This window comes from Xiphophorus hellerii, chromosome 9 (assembly GCF_003331165.1).
Source record: "Xiphophorus hellerii strain 12219 chromosome 9, Xiphophorus_hellerii-4.1, whole genome shotgun sequence".
Lineage (NCBI taxonomy): Eukaryota > Metazoa > Chordata > Actinopteri > Cyprinodontiformes > Poeciliidae > Xiphophorus > Xiphophorus hellerii.
In genome coordinates this window covers 32,424,118-32,444,919 of record NC_045680.1, presented here as the reverse complement: position 1 = coordinate 32,444,919, position 20,802 = coordinate 32,424,118, and the positions used below count along the sequence as shown (strand labels likewise).

At 50.5% G+C, this 20,802-nt stretch overlaps 2 protein-coding genes across 2 annotated transcripts in view; both read right to left on the bottom strand.

The window, feature by feature from the left end:
* On the bottom strand, positions 1-11,260 carry LOC116725617 (FRAS1-related extracellular matrix protein 1-like). The gene is made up of 4 exons (XM_032571800.1): positions 11,092-11,260; positions 2,632-2,747; positions 393-478; positions 1-321 (listed from the first exon to the last, which is right to left on the bottom strand). Exons 2-4 carry the CDS (start codon positions 2,685-2,687, stop codon positions 125-127), a joined length of 339 nt encoding a protein of 112 aa, XP_032427691.1. The 5' UTR covers positions 2,688-2,747; positions 11,092-11,260; the 3' UTR covers positions 1-124.
* The window catches only part of frem1b (Fras1 related extracellular matrix 1b), a 29,395-nt gene continuing 19,831 nt past the window's right edge, over positions 11,239-20,802 (bottom strand). The window contains 16 exon segments of the mRNA XM_032571802.1: positions 11,239-11,355; positions 11,515-11,664; positions 11,739-11,760; positions 11,762-11,812; positions 12,255-12,384; positions 12,464-12,596; positions 12,759-12,960; positions 13,613-14,033; positions 15,337-15,601; positions 16,301-16,499; positions 16,683-16,824; positions 18,975-19,119; positions 19,207-19,390; positions 19,461-19,657; positions 19,736-19,924; positions 20,591-20,785. Of these exon segments, the coding sequence (XP_032427693.1) occupies positions 11,297-11,355; positions 11,515-11,664; positions 11,739-11,760; positions 11,762-11,812; positions 12,255-12,384; positions 12,464-12,596; positions 12,759-12,960; positions 13,613-14,033; positions 15,337-15,601; positions 16,301-16,499; positions 16,683-16,824; positions 18,975-19,119; positions 19,207-19,390; positions 19,461-19,657; positions 19,736-19,924; positions 20,591-20,785 (2,684 nt within the window). The 3' untranslated portion in view covers positions 11,239-11,296.

Sequence of the window (20,802 nt, the reverse complement as noted above, 5' to 3'; positions counted from 1 at the left end):
TGAATCTGATGATGTTTTTATTTCATTTAATTTCTTCTCTGGCTGAAGGTTGGCTGATCTGGACCTGATGATATTTTTGTTTGACCTCCAGCTGAAGGTCGCTGCAGGTCTTGAGTGCGGCGTCTCACGGCGGCGTCTCTGAGGAACAGATGAACGAATGCTGGGCTTCGGCTGAGCAGTTGGTAGGAATCCATCTTCTGGGGTTTTCAACCAGCACACAGTCTGAGCTGAAGCCAGCTTCATCCCGGCTCGCCGGCGCCCCCCGGACTTTGGCTGAATGACTTTCGTCCCACACCCGGAGGTCGTGACCTCCAGATTGACCTGAGGACGACAGAGAACGTCAGCAGCAGAAATGGGGTTCATTGAAGGTGGAGTGAGGGAAACGTTCCCACCGATCCAGAAGGACTTCCTCCCCGCCAGCCTCCACATCCAGGCGGCGTCCTTCCTGGAGCGCACGCTGCTCAGGCTGCTGTTGAAGCTGAAACACAGGAAACATCAGACGCTTCGCTGCTGCTTCAACTAACCGCCAACGCTCTGACCTTTGATAGGGTCAGAGGTCATACAGCACAGGGAGGTCCGCTGCTGATTCCCCCCAGACAGAGCTAACATTTCCTCCTACTCTCCACCCAACGGAGGAGCTTCTGCTGCCGTCGGCGAGATGTGCTGCACTGCATTCTCATGTTTGATCAAAGTTCAGCTTTATTGAAGTTTAGTTTTGATAAAACTAAACTAAACATGGTGGGCCCATGGGTAGGGCCCACCACCCATGAGAGGGACCAAAGGGATCAGGTGCAGTGATTGATGGGTGGAGGCCGAGGGAGGGGGCCCTGGCGGTCCGATCCTCGGTTGCAGAAGCTCTTGGGACGTGGAATGTCACTTCTCTGGTGGGGAAGGAGCCGGAGCTAGTGTGTGAGGTTGAGAGGTTCTGGCTAGAAATAGTCGGTCTCACCTCGACGCATGGCTCTGGTTCTGGAACCAGCCTCCTTGAGAGAGGCTGGACATACTTCCACTCTGGAGTTGCCCACGGTGAGAGGCGTCGGGCAGGAGTGGGCATACTTGTTGCTCCCCATCTCGGCGCCTGTACGTTGGGGTTTACTCCGGTGAACGAGAGGGTAGCCTCCCTCCGCCTACAGGTGGGGGGACGGGTCCTGATTGTCGTTTGTGCTTACGGGCCAAATGACAGTTCAGATTACCCACCCTTTTTGGCGTCCTTAGAGGGGGTACTGGAGAGTGCTCCTCCTGGGGACTCCCTTGTTCTGCTGGGAGACTTCAACACTCACGTGGGCAATGACAGTGAGACCTGGAGGGGCGTGGTTGGGAGGAACGGCCCCCCCGATCTGAACTCGAGCGGTGTTCTGTTGTTGGACTTCTGTGCTTGTCATGGATTGTCCATAACGAACACCATGTTCGTTATGGAAGGTATGGATGTGGCCGGATCATCGGATCTGTAGCCATATGACTTGGACACTCGGGTGAAGAGGTGGGGCGCTGTGCACTGACCACTACCTGGTGGTGAGTTGACTCCGGTGGTGGGGGAGGAAGCCGGTCAGACCTGGTGGCCCAAACGTGTTGTGAGGGTCTGCTGGGAATGTCTGGCGGAATCCCCTGTGAGACGGAGCTTTAACTCCCATCTCCGGCAGAACTTCGAACACGTCCCGGGGGAGGTGGGGGACATGGAGTCTGAGTGGACCGTGTTCCGTGCCTCCATTGTCGAGGCGGCCGATCGGAGCTGTGGCCGCAAGATTGTCGGTGCCTGTCGCGGCAGCAGCCCTCGAACCCGTTGGTGGACACCTTCGGTGAGGGATGCCGTCAGGCTGAAGAAGGAGTCCTATCGGGCCTTTTTGGCCTGTGGGACTCCGGAAGCAGCTGCTGGGTACCGGTGGGCGAAGCGGCATGCGGCTCGGGTGGTTGCTGAGGCAAAAACTCGGGCATGGGAGGAGTTTGGAGAGGCCACGGAGAAAGACTTCCGTACGGCTTCCAGGCGATTCTGGTCCACCATACGGCGTCCCGGGGGGGGAAGCTGTACGGCACCAACACTGATTATAGTGGGGATGGTGTGCTGCTGACCTCTACTCGGGACATTGTGGGCCGGTGGGCAGAGTACTTCGAAGACCTCCTCAATCCCACCAACATGCCTTCCATTGAGGAAGCTGAAGTTTAGTTTTAATAAAGTTTAGTTTGATCAAAGTTTAGTTCTGATCAAATTGAGTTTTAATAAAGTTTAGATTTAATAAAGTTTAGTTTTAATAAAGTTTAGTTCTAATAAAGTTTAGTTTTATTCTCTCGTGGTTCTGTTTGTCCAGAGTCGACTTTTCTGATCAGAACCCGACCTGCTGGAGCTCCAACAGTTTATGAGATGACTGAGTGCGAGGTTACCGCGGTAACAGTCAGAACCGAGCCTCTGTATCGTCTCTGACTGGTTTCTCCTCCCAGTTGATCAGTAAAAACATTTAAATAATCTAATGATCAATAAACTTATTGACGACAACAGAACCAAACTGAACTTCGACCCTCATCACCGCAGACAGTTCGGTCAGAGTTCACGTTTCACCTGCTGAGGTCAGAGGGCAGGAGGTCCATCAGAACCAGAGGCCGGTTCTGTTGGCCCAAACAGAACCAGATGATACTTACAGCAGAGAGCAGGTTCTGTGGGCGCTGGCCCAGCTGGCTACGGACCGGCTCACCATGTGGCAGCGACCCCTGTAGGCGGTCCAGCCCTCAGGACACACGCTGGGCAGGGTCAACACCTGGAAGGGAGAACAGCCGGTCTGTAGAACCGCTCCAGAACCAGAACCAAAACAAAACATGGCTGGACGCCGTTGGACCTCCAGCCATGTATCAATCCCACAATGCATTGCGTTAACCTTCAGCAGCTGACTCCTGTCTCTTTCCATGGCGATGGTTCACCAGAGGACCAGGAAATGGAAACGTCACAAGTTTCTGATCCAAACTGCCAAGAAAACCCGAGATGGTCCCACTTCCCCATGCTGGAGATTTTAGTTTAACAGTAACAATAAATAAAGTTACCTTGAAAATGAATCACAAGTGACGTCTAGACCCAACAGTAGACTTAAACTTCAATAAAATCAATCTGGTCTTGTGTTGTTTTTGTCTCCTGCAGACTTTGCTTTAATTCTTTTTCTTTTTTCTGTCTAATCATAAGAAATCAGTCAGACAGAGAGTCATGAGACAGGAAGTAGGTTTCCAGCCTGAAGATTTATAAAAATAGTTGAGACTATTCCTTATTTCAAAGCATGAATTGAATAAAACCCAAAGTAAAATATTTATATTAATATTGGTTTACTTGTAGGAATACTTGCATTTACACTTGTGGAAATACAAGAAAAACAAGTAACTGTAACTTTGGTATCAAGTAATTACAATAATAGATTATTCTTGGTTTTTCAGAAAACATTTGTAATAACACATTAAGATTATAAGAGTAACTAAATTTATGGTTATAAAATTATAAATGAATGCTAAATCAAAGAAGCTAAAGAAGTTATAAATGTGATTTTGACATTGAACTTGAAATGGTGTAAAACTGCAATTAGACATCACTGATATGTTGGCGGTAGATGGTAGGTGAAAGGTTAAGGGAAAAAGGGGAACTAACAGGAGAGCAGAGATGATCAACGCCTTATTTAGAAACAGGTTGTTGAACAACGTAAATGTTTCAGAGAAAAGGTTGAGCAACCCTGAGACATTAGCACAGACATCAGGACATAATGTCTGTAAGACAGTGATGGATATGAGATCATCTGTCTGAGCAGTCAGCCAATGAAACAAGCACAGCAACAGTGCTAGCCAATGCTAACGCACCAAAAAAGGTGGGTGCAAAAGAGGAACCTTTGGTTGGATCCTCCGGGCAGCTTCGAGCCAAGAGATGGACAAAGAACTCTGCAGCTGAAGAAGAGCCGGGGCCACAGAGCCGAAGACTGTCCTGCTCATGGGGACCAACCGGTCAGGCCCACAACCTGTGGCTTCAAATCGCACTTCTCTCATCGGCTGGGTTCAGACCCCAAAGACAAAGAAGAAGACTTGGTTCCTTCCTTCCATGAGGTCAGCATCTCAACGGACCAGAAAGATCACGAGACACGGTGAAGGGAGCTTCAGAGCCGCAAGACAAGAAGCTGAGGACCGCTACACTCATGAGGAAGTCATCCTGAGACCCAAGACCTGCTGCTCCAAGTCAGTACTCTTCCTGCCAGCACCTAAGTCCTGTGTGACCTCACCATCCATGCAGAGACAGAAGCTCATCAGACCTACAGAGATCCCTGCCTTCGTCGATCAACTTCCTCCTCCTGCTGCAGCACCTTCTTCATCATCAGGCCAGGTCTGGGGATCGAAACGTCAAACTCCGTCCGTCTCTCTCAAAGGTTCCCTTTTTAGTTCTCAGTGTCAGCAGTAGGGAAAGATAGACTAGATGACTGATTTTACTTATTTGATTATTTTTGCTACTGAATTAAGCTGTACTGACCCTTGCAAAAATGCCTTACTAATAAAATATTTAGCATAAAGAAAATCTAAAAGATGTTGTGGACATTCAGTTAATGAGTCACCTTAAAGTTCTTCATGGTTGTAAAATAGCTCTGATGTTTGATTCTGGAGAGGAAAAAGTAGAAAATGTTTTATAGGTTGCTGGTAGCCCAAATGTAAAACAACATCCTTGGGACTCGCCCGAGTCACTAAAACCAACCTGGTTCAATAACAAGAGCAAGTTGTAATATAGAGAAAGAGCGACCGTTAACAGGTGAGCTCTGTGAAACTGTGGCTGCAGGCTGATCAGCTGATTCACAGGGGAAGGAGGGTGGAGCATCTGGATGGAGGCCGTCAGAAACCAGGCGAGTCTTGAGACTTGAGCTTTAAACAGAGTTTACTTCAGTTCAGGGTAAATCCCAGCAGATTTAGGAAACTCAACACACCTGTTAGACGAAGAGCTGGTAGCACATCTCACCTCTCAGAAGAGGAAGTACAGAGTGAGAGAGTAGAGAGAGAAGGGGTGGGGTGTTGGGCAACAACAAAACGCAGCATCATGATTGCTGCCATGGCAACCGGGACAGAAGAGAAGCGTCTCTGAGCTGCTCTGCGTTTTCTGCTGAGCCTCAGAGTTCGGATTTGTTTCCTCCTTTTGTTCCAGTTACAATAACTGACTCGACTTCACTAACTCTCTAATGAAACTCTCTACTTGTTCATTGGAAATATTCCCCCCTCTCTGCTTGTCCAGGCTCTAACTGCCACCGCTCCAACAGTTTTGTCAATAATTAGCAGCTCCATGATCCAAGGGTCCGTCCCACCGTGATTTAAAGAAGCAGAAGTGATCCCTCTTCTAAAGGAACCTATTCCTGACTGCGGTCTCACCTAAAGCTTCCTGTTCTCAGTAAATTGCTTTAAAAAGTTGTAGAAACTCGACTCAGATCCTGGTTTAGTGAGTCTCAGATCTCTGATCCTTCAGTCTGGCTTTCTAAACACCTTTCTACTGAATCTGCCTTAGTGAGAGTCCATAACGACCCGTTAGTGGCGCTGATGAGGGAAATGCTCGGTGCTGGTTTCAGCAGATCTCTGTGACTCTGTCCACCAGGTCCTGGCTGGTGTCTCTGGCTCAGCTCGTGTTTATCAGGACGTTCTGTGTTTAGACGGACCGGTTCTCGTCTGACTCCGCCCCCTTAACTTGTGGGGTCCCACAAGGCTCCGTTTTGGGTCCGCTTTGGTTTTCTTTTTATATTATTCCACTTGCTGCCATTATTCAGTCCTTTTCAGATATCTCTTATCACATTTACACCGAAGACATTCAGGCGTATTTTCATTTATACTCCATCAGTTGGACATGTTGGACGTCCTCACGTTGTCCTGATCAGTGATGGTCTCCCAGTAACTCTCTGGTTTTAAACTCCAGTAAGACAGAAACTGGTTTTTGCTCCCAGTCACCTGCACCACAGTATCAGCCAGACTGCTGATACTGTTCTGTACGGTTTTAAGGTTGATTTCTTTTGTACAGCACTTTGTGATTTTATGTCTGTGAAAATCTTTATAAATAAACTTTACTTACTTACTGCACTCCAAGAGAGCAGCTTGACTGATCACTGATTCCAGAGCTAAGAGACGCTTTGCTCTGCCGAGCAGCAGGACTCTCTTTCCAGGTGGGCGGTTGTAGCTCCTGCCAATTTTGTTTAAAATTCTAATTCAACTGTGCTTTTCATTGTGAACCAAGTCTTTCTTATCTACTTTTTCGCAGATCTCTGGTCTTGTGTATATATTTTTGCACCATGTGGCAATGTCAGGAAGGGGAAAATCTTGTACAATGGACCTTACTAAGCTCCGCCCACAACCAACCTAGAAAATCCCAGGTGACCTCAAGTCTCACAAACAAAACCTGGCAGCGCGTTGTTCCTATGTAAACATGGCGTCTTCCACTTGGACTGATTCTCTCCAGTGAATTTCTGACTCCATTAGTGCATCATTTCATTTTCACAATATTTCAGCTGCTACTGTACAATGGACAGAGGAACTAACAAGTTCATGTCATCTTTTTGGATGAGATCAAGGTGTTTGAGCCTCGCGACGCCTCCAACATTGTTCATGTCACAGCAAAACGCTTTTGCTCCATGAGGAAAACGGCAGATCCACCCATCCTCTACATCAGTATAGCTGTGGACAAGATCACTGATGCCTGTTGTTCTTGCCAGGCTGGGTAAGTCGGGCATTCATCGTTTTGTAGGCTACTTTTGAAATCAGTGGGTGATTCCTGTGGTTTGTTGAAATGTTTGAGTGTGCCTAGACCTGATACACTGTACTTGGTGCTAGAGTGGCTAACATGAGTAACAATTTAGTCCAAAGCCTTTTCTGCTAAAATAAAATCTTTAGTGTACGTCAGATACAGACACGTTGCATATTGATCTGTTTAGCTAACGTAAGACTGTGTAGCAGACAGGCTTCAAGGTGTAGAAGTTGTATCAGTTCTGCCATTATGCTGTACTTGGCTAACGGGAATTTAAGTGTGTTTGTGAGACGGCCACGCAGGTGACCACGTAGAATGGGCATCAGCCAATGAAAAGCGGCCGTGTGGTAAGGTCCATTCAGACGCAGCTAGTCATGCTCACAGGCCTCGGCTTCTGGGACCCATGTGTTGTAACCGCTCCGACTCAGATGAACCCGGAACCCTAAAGCTCCAACTACTGTCCTCTTTGAAAGAAAACATCGCCGGCATTATTAAGAAGGAGCTTCAAGAGGTTCTTGGAGACGCGCTGTCATCCATTAAAGCTGAGGTACGTGAAGACGCAGCTAGCAAGTGACTATGCTGCTACTGATGCTAAGCTGGTTAAGCTAACGGCCACGGTGGGGCACGTGGAGGAGGCGCTCACGGGTTGCACTGATGACATTACCGGTATGAAAACTACTCTGGAGCAGCTTACGGCTAAGGTCACCAAGGTCACCATGTTGGAAGACAAGTGTGAGAACTTAGAGTCAAGATCGCGCCGCAACAATATCAGGATCATCGGCGTGGAGGAGGGCGCTGGCTCCCGCTCACCTACTGGAAAAGGAACCGCTGGTGGACCGGTCTCATCGCTCTCTCCAACCCAAACCCAAACCAGGCGAACGACCTCGAGTAACTGTGTGCAGGCTTCATTACTACAGTGACTGTCTGCACATTTTACGTTGTGCGAGGGAGCGCCAGCGGATTAAAGTCGGAGCTGGAACTATATCGATTTTTCCGGATCACACTGCAAAGGTTGCCCGGGCTCGAGCAGCCTGCAATGAGGTAAAGCGGCTACTTCGTGGCATCGAAGGGATCAGGTACGGACTTTCCTACCCAGCGCAGCTGCGCATTACATACAATGGAGTAGTAAAGGAGTTTACTGCATCCGAGGACGCAAACCAATATGTTCAGACTTTGATTTCCGAGTGATTCCTATTCACTCTTAATGAGCCCTGGTCATAGACTGTTAGGGTGAATATATAGTTCTTAACTTTTAGTCAGAATTTAGGCTTATTTGCATCACTTGGATATTAAAGATATGGTTACATCCCATTAAGTTTAGAAATTAATAACGCTGGTGAGTATCTATACTGATGTTTATTGCTGTGTAGTATTTTTCTCCATTATATAGGGATTTTGCGGTTCTCAATCTTGTTGCAAGATAATAGAAATAATCTTAAAGTAGCATAATAATGCACATACTTTAATCTATTTCCAAAGTTCAGCTATGCTAGCCGCAAATAGCCGTTGCTAACCGAGGAGATTCTGGAGGCAGCTGCTTTTCCCGCCAGCCTCTGCTGGTAAACAAACCCGGGGTCAGCAGTACCAGCTGGATGCTATTAGCTTCTAGCCCGGCTGCTAGCACACCGTCGGCTGTCTGTTCCCGCCAAATGCCAGCCCAAACAACGGCTCCCATCGGAACGGCTGACAAGTAGGAATGGTTCCTGGTTATTAGTGGGATGATTAGGCCTGTCACGATAACAAATTTTGCGAGCGATTAATTGTCTCAAAAATTATTGCAATAAACGATAATATTGTTTGAAGACCTTTTTTACACTGATTTAATGGAAATGATGTAATAATGTATGCAATTTCCTGCCAAAGATAGATACACTTTATTTTCAAAAGAACACTAAACACTGGAGCTGATAAACAAAATAAATAAAACAACCAAAAACAAAAATAAAATGGATTCTCAGTCTCCATTAATAAAAAATGTACTTGAATAAAAACTAAACAGCATAAAGCCAAAGTGGAAATAAATACTGCATTCAACCAAAAGAGTTCAGATTATGAAGTCTGTATATTATGTTGCCCTTCAGTAATAATTAGATTTAAATAGAGAAGATGGGCACATCGACTACCTGATGCAATAATTCACACTACATGATTTTTTGCTCCTATTTTTCCCCTTACAACAATCTTAGAATGTTGGCCGTTCTCTAAGATCGTTGCTTGCAATTTCATAACCGATCATCCTGTAGTGTGTGGTGTGTTAAGGCAGATGGTTGTTGCCGTTCCGATCCAAATCAGGGTTTTTCCCCGACTGCGAGCTTAACGCAGCCTGTTGAATGTGACAGGTAGCCAATCAGAAAGTGCGGATTCCCCTCCTGTTTTCTGAGGGGAAATTACGGAGGGGAATCCCAAACAGCTGACACGGCGCAACCTGAAGTCCAGCGGACATTGGAGATGATATGTGGAAACAACATTAATGTTTATTCAACATGCAAAGAATATAGAAATGACAAGGGGAGGAGTTGGAGCGAAATTGCTACTGCAGTTGATAAACCTGGTAACTTTTCAGCTGTTCTTCGTTAACGTGACATAAATAGGTTCTAATGATTTTCATTCAGTCAGGACTTTACGCTGACACTAGCCACATGCATTGCAGGTAGATTGTAGTAAAGCATTAATTAATGCCTGATTTTAAAATTAGTTCACTGAACTTGTAGCCATTATTTTGTGCCCATTGTTGGACACCACAGGGCAGGAACGAACCCGATCGAACCGTTATACCTAGGATTTCTGTCGACTAATGTGGGTCTGTCAGGTTTTGAAAATGGGCCGACAATCGGCCGACAGCTCTAAGATCGTGTAGTCTGCGCTGGGCTTTACACTGAGGAAATGAGGAAGGGAGGATCAGTGGAGAGCACCGGAGTTGAGCCTTTTTTCATTCAGTGTCATTAACAGAAAGAGAAAAAGGTCGGAAGAGACGATAATGCCGATAATTAAAATGAGGTTGATAGTTTTAATTTATCGTACGATTAATTGATTTATCGTTTATCGCGACAGGCCTTTGGATGATCATTGTTATTGTGCGTTTTAATTGTGTTTAGATCTGCATCCAAATGGAGCAGTGCATTCTGTAGCCAAAGCTAACCACAGAGTTCAAACTGTGTAAACTTATTCAGGGAGTGTTGGAATCTCCGATAGTCTGCTAAGGTTTAGCTGATAGTATTTTTCCTCATTTCATGCCACAAAGTAACTGAAAATACACCCATAATCTCCTGGGTTCTTAAAGCTAACGACAGAAAGCTAAATGCGGCTACCAGCTGACTAATAGCATTTAGTGTTTCTGACTCAAATGAAACAACAAAACAACAGATTCTCTGTGTTCATCAATCCAAACTACTTGGTCTCAACTGGAAAATGGATTAATAAGCCTTAAGGGTTATTAATTTCTTTTTCAGTCAAGATTTAGAAGGACATTACTTCCCTGAGATAATGTTTTGTCTTTTTTTCTTGTGAAAGGATTTTTAATACCTTCCGTCTGCAAGGTTTCCCCCAGAAAACCTGCTTAGCCCGTCGGCTGGCTGCGAGGGCCGTCGTTCATCCAGCGGCTCCTCGTGTTTTTGAGTTAAAAAATGTTTAAATCTGACATGAAATTTAAAAATATTACTTGATAATTATGTGTTATTGAAAGATTGGAAGATTAACAGCTGAACACCATCTGTGAAGTCTTAAAAATGCAAACATTTTATAAAGAGTTAAATAAATAAGCAATGCTTAGCCTGGTGGGGGCCCAAGTAAAGCCTGGTGGCCCGCCAGGCTTCTAACACACTGGGGGAGACTCTGCCGTCTGTCAATGTGTCTAGACTAGCTCTTGGTTCAGCTTAGCGCTGACAGTGATGGTTTAAAGCATTCATAGTTTATACTGGACTACGACATCACCGCATCATTTATTGGCTCTATTTTTATTTATTTTTAGTGTTTTTACTTCTAGTAGTTTTGGTTTCATCATTTCATCTTAATCTCAGTAGTTTTAATTTGTGTATTACTGCAACTCAATCCTGAACCGACCCAAACCAGAACTGAACCAGAGGCCCAGGAGAACCAGAACCAGAACATGACCCAAAGTAACTGTCCTCATCTTTGACCCAGTAATGCTGAAAATCTAGACTTCTGTGTCTGAGATTCTCCTTAGAGGAACCTGTAGGTGAAAGGAACTGGAGGACAGAACCAACATCTTCTGAAGGGGCCATCTGGATCAGAACCAGCCTTCCCCCTTCGACCTAGACGTGTCTCTGAAACCACCTGACTGTGGAGCAGATCCTGGTCCTACTGAAGGACATCTGGACTTCCTGATGAGTTCAGACATTTCAGGCAACACCCACCTTCTGTAACCCAGTGCTCCCAGTGCGTGCTCCCTGGAGGTGGCCCTCTGAGCTGTGGGTGTCTCCAGGTAGCGCCTGGTCCTGTGGCTCCACCTCGTCCAGGGAGGGCCGGCGGTCCGGGACGTCTCCTCTGGGAGGGTGGGGCTGTTTCTCCCAAAGAAGCTCTGCCTCGATATCGGTCACTGGGTCTTCATCCTCCTCTTCCTCAGGTTGAGGAGGAAGAGGAGGAGACAGTATCTTCAGGTCTTCCTGGGTCGCAGCGTCCTGGCAGATGGAGATCAGGGAACAAATTCAGAGAGGAGATGAAGCTTTCACCTGAAACTGTAGCACTTGTTTCATCATCAGTTCATCCCCAAAGGTAACTAACTGAAGACGGCCCCCCTGCAGCTCAACAGAACAAAACAGAAACGGCGTCTCTCTCACCTGAGCGGGGGTCGATGATCTCCACGGTGGCGGTGTTTCTCTGACCCATGATGGCGTTCTGAGGGTTCCTCAGAGCGACGCTGAAGGCCTCGTGGTTCTCCTCCAGGCCGTCATCCAACGGGAAGACGCTCCAGGTTTTTACGTTCACACCTGGAGCCAACAGGATGTGAGGCATCAGACCGGCAGCGGACCCCATCAGACGGAGAACCGGCAACGGACCTGACCTGTGTCGAACTGGATCAGAGCAGGCTGAGCTGTGGGTGAAATCCCGGCCGGCTTTGGCCGATCCTTCCTCCACCTGCGCAGCAAGCGAAGCTCCGCTCAGTTCGACTGACACAAACATTTCGGCATCGTTCAGTTTGTCATTCAAATTAGTTTTGATCCGATCCAGTTTCCATCAGAACTTTGCTGCGGATCAACTGGAGGATTAAACTTCCTGAAGAGCCTGAAGGAACAAACCAGCGGATCGCTGCCAGAACCAGAAGCTCCCAGTTTCTCTGCTGGATCCAGATGGCCCAGCAACTGGTTCTACTGGGATCATCTGGACCACTGGAGCCTCCGAGTTTCAAGGGCCAGTCAGAACCGGGTACAGTCCAACACGTTGGGAAAATGTGGAACTGGACCGTGGGGTTGACCCTGTAGAACCTGGTAAGTTCTGACCTCTGTGGGTAAACCTTTCATCTGCTCAAACTGGTTCTGGTTTGATTAGTTTGATCCGATTCGGTCCAATCCGGACTCACCTGGATGGAAACGTAAGCCGGGTCGGCGCTCCGCCCACCACGTTGGATCTGGATCTGCAGAGTTCCCGAAGTCTCGCAGGTTCTGTAGCAGCTGGCTGACAGCTGGACCCGGGACCAGAACAGCTCCAGCCTGCAGGACCAGAACCAGAACCGGAGTCTGGGGCCCAAACCAACAGATGCCGAGTCACGTGACCCGAGCGGACGCCTACCTGTGAGGTGGAGCTCTGTTTCCCGCCGGGTCCACGAGTCGGAACCAGAACCCGTCGGCCGTCACGTCCACGTCAACCGGGACGACGTAGAGGACGGAGCGCCGGTCCAGATCGCGCTGGGTGAAACGTCGGGCTGATGGTGGACCCTGCAGGACGAGGAGGGGTTAACCCGGGGCCCAACGCCGGGGCCAGTAGGTTCTAGTGCTGACTGAGTTAAAGGCAGGCGGTGACACAGACCGAGACCAGAACAGGAAGTTCTGACCCGCTGCGGATCAGAACCGTCCTCCGGTTCTACCTGTGGCTGCGTTCTCCAAGGATCCGAACTGAGGCGGCGTGATAATGGAGAACTCCAGGAGTTCTGCTGGGCTGTCCGGGTCCGAGCCCCGCAGGTGTCTGCTGGTGATGAAGATGCCGTAGCGGCCGGCGCCGAGGTCCGTCACGGTACTGGGATTGTCCAGGCGGTCCAGACTGGGAGCGACCCGGTCCACCTGTTCCACCTGGGTCCAGAAGAGACATGGGTCAACCAGGAACCCAAAAGGCCGGGACCAGCACCGACTGGACTCCATGCCTCCAGTGCAGAGTTCAGCTTGAGTTCTTCTGATTTCTGGATCCGTTTTTCAACAAAACTCCAGAATTAAAAAACAGAATTTGTTAAAAACATCCAAACTTTATATTGATTTTATTCAACCACATGTTGAGATAAAGCAAAAGGTTCTGTGAGGGTTCTGACATGATGGAGAATCCTCACGGTGCAGCTCCACTTTTTGACCACCAGGTGTCACCATCATCGCATGCGGCAGACTCAGCCGCTGCTCTCTGAATCAGCAGAAGCAGGACAAGCTTTTCAAGGACTCGGGATGGAAAGGTTCTGCTCAGCATCTGGAGGTTCTGGCCCGGCAGCTGAGCTCCTTAGAATCGGATCTGCATTTGAAGACATTTCTACATCTGAGGTTCTAGATCGTTTCTGCTGGACCTGCAGGACGCGGAGATCCACACAGACAAGTTTCAGTCCAGTTCTGACTTCACCTGCCGGTTGGAACCGTGAGGTCCAAGCCGGACGGGACCTCACGGTACAATGAGGCTGATGGGGCCCTGTGGGGAGGAGCTGGACCCAGCTGCACCGTTACAGGTTGACCTGTTGCTGCTCACCTGGATGCTGAACACTGCAGGCTCCTCCTTCAGCTGACCAAACTCCAGGTAGCCTTTGTTGGTTCCATCGCTTGGCAGGAAGCAGAACCGGTCCGGCCGCGCCGGGCTGCCCGGCACGTGCCGGTAAGCCAGGTCCAGCTGGTCGATGTCGGACTGGAGGAACCTGGGTGGCGAAGGCATCGGCGCTCCCCTCAGCAGAAGCTTTCCGTACCTGGGCAGCAGCGTGACAACGAAGGTCAGGTTGGAGGCAACGGTGTCCGGGTCGGTGAGCCGCAGAAGGTCGGGGGTCACGGCGGCGACGGAGCCGTCCTGCAGACGAAGGCCGGCGTTGATGCTGAGGGTTGGAGGGATGCGGTCGCTGCGTTCGATGGTGAAGAGGAGTGTGCCAGCGCGGGACGAGGCGCCGTTGGTGACGACGAAGCTGCAGAGAGAAAATAAATCAGTAATGTGCAGCGCCCTCTGCTGGGTGGATGAACGCTCACTGATGGCTGGCTGCAGGTTTGATTCTCTAGTCAGGACTCGTTAGGAGAAGGCTCCCTGCTGAGCTGTGCTGTGACCCAACGTCTGTGGTTCTGGTTCTGAGTGAACTCCCAGTAAGACAAGGATGATGAGGACTGGGTCAGAGAAACGACCAAATAAAAATAGCTGTACAGGCTGGTGTGTGTTTGCCCTTACAGCGCCGTGCCCAATCTGCCCCTACCCTGCAGCACACACACACATACATGACATACTCATACACACACGCTGCACAGCAGCATCTGGCGGTGGCGGCCATGTTTGCCCAGGGACGGCCGTCTGGTCACTCATTCATCATGTGCTGTCACTTGAACACACCGAGGCCCCGGGGTGTTGATGGTCAGGCGACCCGAAACAATCTGCTGAGCTCAGAACCAGCTAACGACCTGACTCGGTATTCCAGAACGGCCTGGACTGGGCCCACTGCGGGGTCCGGGACTCGTTGAACTGACCTGCAGACGGGTCACTGTGTGTATTTGTCCAAGTCGTATTTCCGATCAAATTCCAGTGACGGAAAAATGTTTGGTTAGTTTCTCTGAAAGAGAAAATGTTCTGGTTTGAAAATAAAATGTAACTCTTCCTGAAGGATTTGTCGGCGGGAGGGCCAATCTTTTATTGTTCTTACAGGGGCCACACAAAGTCATTTCAGGGGCCACCAATGGCCCTGGGGCCACACTTTGGGCATCTCTGCTGTAAGCATGAACGTAGAAACAGTCTTGGCACAGCAGCTGATCACGAGAGGGACCAGAAGCCCGGCGTGTGGTCCGTCCCCCGCGGATCGGGTTGGATGTGTGAAGCGCTGGCCCGGTCCTGTGGATCGGGCAGAAAGCGTAAAGTTCTGGCCCGGTTCTGATCTGAGCGGCCGCAGCCAGGATTGTGACAGGAACTGGGCCGGCTGGCTGCTCGCCTGCGTTGGCTGAGATCGGCCGTCTGGAACCAAGCAGTGGTGGCGCGGGTCTGGGCGACAAACCCGGACCTGCTCATGCCGACGGGCCCCTCCCACACCCGCTGCTGCCAAGTTGGCCGTAGAAGCAGCGGCCGCCTCCAGGCTCGGTCCGGCCTCGGCCAAATGAGCTGCCACCGTTTTCAGGGGACAGAAACGTGGAGACGGAGAGGTTCGGATGGGTTCTGATTGGTTCTGGATCAGCTCAGGTGTTTGTGTAAACGTGCGATCAGAACCAGAACCCGCTCCAGGTATGTGGCCTCACCTGAACGAGTCGGTGTCCGAGTCGTGGTCATTGCTGTGGGTGTAGCACACTCGGTGCGCCACCACGTCCAGCTGGGTGAAGTGGGTCAGCGGGCGGCCGGGCCGGCGCGCGGCGTGGATCAGGCCGTGTCGGGGCGGGCTGGACACGGCGAACACCAAGTCCTCGGGTCGGCCCGCCGAGTCTAGCGCCATCAGGGCGTTGGTGTTCAGGACGAGCCACTGCCCCTCCCGCAGGCGGACGGGCCGGGTCTGCAGGACGATCTCACCTGGAGGCGTTCAGAGGAAGACCGTCAACACGTTTCTACTGAAACCGACCAGAACCAGAACTACTTTAGCAACCTTGTAAACACTAAACACAATAAGAACGCCACGTCAGGAAGAAAAGGTTCTGATAAACACCAAAACGTCTCTAACGGGTCGAAACAACCAGGAAAACTAAAAACTCAAATGACAAATAAAACATTTTCATACAACACCTTGTTGGAAAAGTGGATCAGAACCAGAATCAAGCCCAGTACCGGATCCAACTTCCTGAGCCATTCATCAGTCTAAAAAGTTCTGACCCAGATCTGAGCGCCTCTGAAGCTCCTGCCTTGCTCAGCAGCGTGCCGGCAGCCAGGTTCTGGGAGCGACCCGTGTTTGTGTTTCGGATCAGCACCCAGAGGAGACGGGTCCGCAGCTGCTGCGCCTCCTCCCCGTTAATTATTCACCGGCTAACGAGGCCCGCCGTTTCTCACCTCGGCTCCTCCAGGACCGCCGGGCCCGGCGCCAGAAGGGCCGGGCCCGGCGGAACCGTGTTCACCCGACTGGTAAAAATGACAGGAAGGAGGCGCTAAATAATGCAGGACCCGACTGACCCAGGGGGCTGCAGAACCGGGTCTTTGCACATAAACTGGATCTGTTTGTTTTAAAGATGTGTTGTGAATCAACTGAGTCGGTTCTGCTACTGATTCAGTTAGGCTGACCTGGATCCACCGTGCGAATGGAGATCAGGAAGCTCTGAGTTGGAGACTCATTGTCCTCGTCGCTCAAGATGAAGCGGAAGCTGTCGTGACCTCTGAACCCGACGCTGCTGGTTCTGTGATGGTACCACACCCGGTTCATCTCCACCTGTTCCTGAGTGAAGTTCTGACCCCCTTCAAGGTCCGTCCAGCTGGACTCTGTCTGCAGAAACAGAGGCAGAAGCTGAGCGGTGGGACGGCGTCCAGATCTGAGTTTGACTCATCAACTCTTAACGCCGCGCCGTTCAGCATGGGTCCGTTTGGGTCAGACGAAGCGGACAGAACCTGGAAACCATGCAGAGTAAGACTGAAACACCAGCTGTTGGACAACAGAGACACTCGTCACCTTCAGCAGAAGTTTTCCAAATCTTGGTGCCGTGTTGATGAAGTAGAACACCTGGTGAGCAGGTGTGTCCAGATCGGCAGCTTCCAGAACCGCACCGGAGATCACTCTGCGCTCCCCAGAGTCCAGGTCCAGTCCGGTGTTCCTGCAACAACAGGAACCGGTTTGGTCTAGACTGCCTGGACCTGCAACAAAACCTCATCTGAAACCAGCTACTAACACAACCAACCTGTTGACAGTCAGACGCTCCTAAAACCATCAGTTCTATCCAGCAGAACCAGAACCAGTACTTGTTCAGCTCATTGGTCTGAGCGGTCCAGTATATCTCTCTGGGTATTTGTCTGAATACCTGGAGTGTTCCCCGTGATGAACACCACTGTGGCTGCAGTTGGGTTTAAAAGGTTTGGCTGCGACAGCCAGCCTGGGGATGTGGGGCGGCTGAGGGGTGACAGTGGAGCCGGTCGATGGCGACGGGCCGTAAGGTCAGAGTTCAGTCTGAGGAACCCAGCCTCTGCGGGAGCTGAGCCTGCTTTTGCACTGGCAGGAGGAAAGCTTACGTCCCTCCCAGTATGTGGCGTTGTTCATTAAACCATTGGAAATGTCCGGAGCGCTCAGCCATCGCCCAGAAGCGTTGTTTACGGAGGTAAAGATGGCCGCCGCAACGCTCTGTTTACGACTTTAAAGATGGCCGCCGCAACGCTCTGTTTACGGCGGTAAAGATGGCCGCCGCAACGCTCCGTTTACGGCTTTAAAGATGGCCGCCGCAACGCTCCGTTTACGGCTTTAAAGATGGAAGCTGATAAAAGCTAACAGAAACTCGCCGGGCGTTCCTGGCGACTCGGCTGCGCTCTCGGCCTGTAGCTCGGCCGCAGTGAGATCCAGGCTGAGGACAAAAACCTGCCACACAATGGAGTCTCTTATTTGGACCGAGCTGAACTGGTTCAAAAGGTTTTTTATTTTTCTAAATATTTCTGATTTCTGAAGGTTTCTGAAACATTTTCAGGATTTCTATGTGGCTAAAGACTTCAGATATCTGACCATTTTGGTACTTCTGGACCAGGTACCGGACCCGTTGTTGGACCTGGTTCTGGATCCAGTGTTGCTGGTAGCTGTAGCGGGACGGCAGGAAGCAGAGGTGCTGCTGATGCCGGGGGTTTGGGGGGTTCTGACATCAGGAACCATCTGTTTGCTTCTTCACTCGGAAATAAAATCCACGCAGGAGAAGCTGCAGCTCATCCTGCAGGAAACCAGGAAGCAGCAGCTGCCAAGGCGCCGTGTTCTTCTGCCTGACTGGAGGCCACTGCCCCCTCCTTACTGCCCCGTCCTCACTGCCCCCTCCTCACTGCTCCCTCCTCACTGCCCCGTCCTCACTGCCCCCTCCTCACTGCTCCCTCCTCACTGCCCCCTCCTCACTGCTCCCTCCTCACTGCCCCCTAAAGGCTTCATCTAGACCTGCAGCAAACAAAGGTCAGGTAACGTTCCTCTCCACAGGTGATCAGGTCAGCAGGGCCCGACCCGGCTGGGAGACCTTTGACCCCAGACTTTAACCTGGATCATTCTGACACTGAGATTCCAAAAGTCCAGCAGTCAGACATCTGGACTGTGAGCCGCTCAGGAATCAGATCCGTGTCGTCTCAGTGTCCTCTCCTTGTCCTCTCCGTGTCCCCGGTCTCTCAGGACGTCCGCCCTCTGTCCCCAGAGGAACGTCCTTCAGACATTTTTCCGTCTCTGACTTTCAGGTCTTCCTGCTGCTGAGGACCAGATGGTCCAAAAAAGTGTTTCCATGGTAACGTCCTTCCAGCAGGACAACAGCTTCTGGTTCGGCTCTCAGATTAAATGCGTCTCATCTTTGTTATTAAAAAGGATCATGAAAAACTGGAGGACAAACTCTGACCTCTGACCTCAGGGTCAGATTTACAGCTTTGATGTGTTTAAGCTTTAAACCACACGTGTGTGTGTGTGCATGTGGGTGCGTGTGTGTGTGTGTGCATTGATGACTTGATTTACTTTTTTTTTTAAAGTAAACTTTTTGCTGACAATTCATAAAAACAGTGGAGGACAATTCTTCACTGAGGGATAATAATAGTAACAGTATTAATAGTAATGGTAGTAATACTAGTAGTAATGGTAGCAGTAATAATAAGTCTTCTAACCTCTCACCCCTCCCCCCCGCTGAGGCAGCGTTTGCTGAATGTAACTAATAAAGTAACTTGTAATCTAGTAATCAGTTAAGTAATTTACTTTTTTAAGTAGTAATCAGAAATGAAGCTACATTCTCCAGTCCCCTGTGCGTACCTGACCAGGTGTGGCGTGTTGTCGTTGACCGGCAGCACCGTGACCCGGGCGGACCCCCCCACCGAGTGGACGCCGTCGCTCAGCTGCAGCAGGACGCCGTCCTCCAGGGTATCCGAGTCGTCGTGTATGTACAGCACTGTCATGCCTGCAGGGAGGATACAGACCCAAAACAGTGGTTCTGTCTGTAGAATCGGACCCCAGGACCTGGGACCCGGCCCGTCGGCCTCCTCACCTTGACGCAGCTCCTGAAGGGTGAAGGTCATGACCCGGGCGCCCGCCCCGCCCTGCGTGTTGCGGACCAGCCGGCCGTGACTCGGGGGGCGCTCCACCTGGAAGGTGAGGAGGTCGGCCGGGACGTCCAGGTCACAGGCGTCCAGAGTGGGCGGAGTCAGCTCCTTAACCCCGCCTTCCTTCACCTGCGGGAGGAACCGCAGGAGTCACTCACCTGTTTCATGTTACCATGGTTACATCTTCGATCAGACGCACGGTAAAGTTGGCGAGCAGCAGGGAAGGCGGCTCGTCATTGGTCGGGTTGATGATGATGTAGAAAGGGACGGGGGCGGAGCTAAATGTGCCGTCACTCACTCTGATGGACATCTGGTCTGCCGTTGGCTCCACCCCTCTGTGCTCTGATTGGACATACCTGATGAAGCCCAAAGTCAGGTGGGTCAGGCTGAAGGATTCTGGGAGAAGACAGTCGGGTCAGGATCCAGAACCGGAGAGTCTGGGTTGGGTCAGGAACCAGAACCAGACATACGGACCAATGGGTATTCCTGCGCCGCTCTTCTCTGAGCCCGGCATCGGCAGCACGTTCTCCAGGAAGCCATGAAGGGGCGGAGCCTCCAGGTGAAAGGTCAGGTCCTGGGGGAGGCTGTCTGGGTCTGAGGCCCCGAGAACCCCCCCACACAGACAGGCCCTGGAGCCTTCATCCACCAGCAGCAAGGACTGACCTGGAGACACGGAGACAGGATGATGTAGGACAGCCAGGTGGTCCCTGATCTGGGCTCTGATTGGTCCTTATTAACCGAGCTTAGTCCCTGAGAGACCAGACCTGGAGCAGTTCAGGGGCCGGCCCCGTCCCTGCGTGTTGCCTCTGTAGGGATCCGGTGCGGCCCGTGTATTTTCAGGTAGTTCATTTCTTCGTTTTTTGTTTATTAAACTAAAATCGGATGACGACTCGGTTCATTGTTTCATTTTTCATTTCAAACGATAAAACGAACTGCCTGAAAAAACACAGACCGAGAACCTAGCGTGTCCCGATTGATCGTTAGCCCCGCCCCCTTCGCTCCCTTGATCTCCGAGGCCGCATTCATGCTGACCATGTTAGGAAAGGCAGAAATATGACCATGTTCACCAAGCAAGCTGAAAAACAATCTGTTTTTGTTCCTCTCTGCTGGTCGGATGAATTCAAACGTCTCTGCAGCGACCTGGGAAAGCAGAACTAACGTTACGATGCAGAGGCACAAATCTGTCATGGAGCTGGTCAGAACTCACCAGAACCTCTCTCAGGGAATCTGGACTCGGGTGTTTATCAGAACACTCTGAGCTGATCCAAGTCGGTCCGAGTTCTCTGCTCACCAGAACCGGACCCACCCTTTGGTTCCTAATGGTCTTACCCAGAGTGACTTCAGGAACCTTGTTGTTCACAGGAAGAACCGTGATGTTCAGGTCATAAACAGGAAGCGTGCCGTGCAGAGGGACAGGTGGGGGCAGGACGTCTCCATGGCAACAGTCATCCATCACTCCGGCCTCTCCGTCAGAGATGATGAGGGTGACCGTGTCAAACACCGGCCCGGGTCCGATCTCTGCACCTGAACACAGAGCGGTG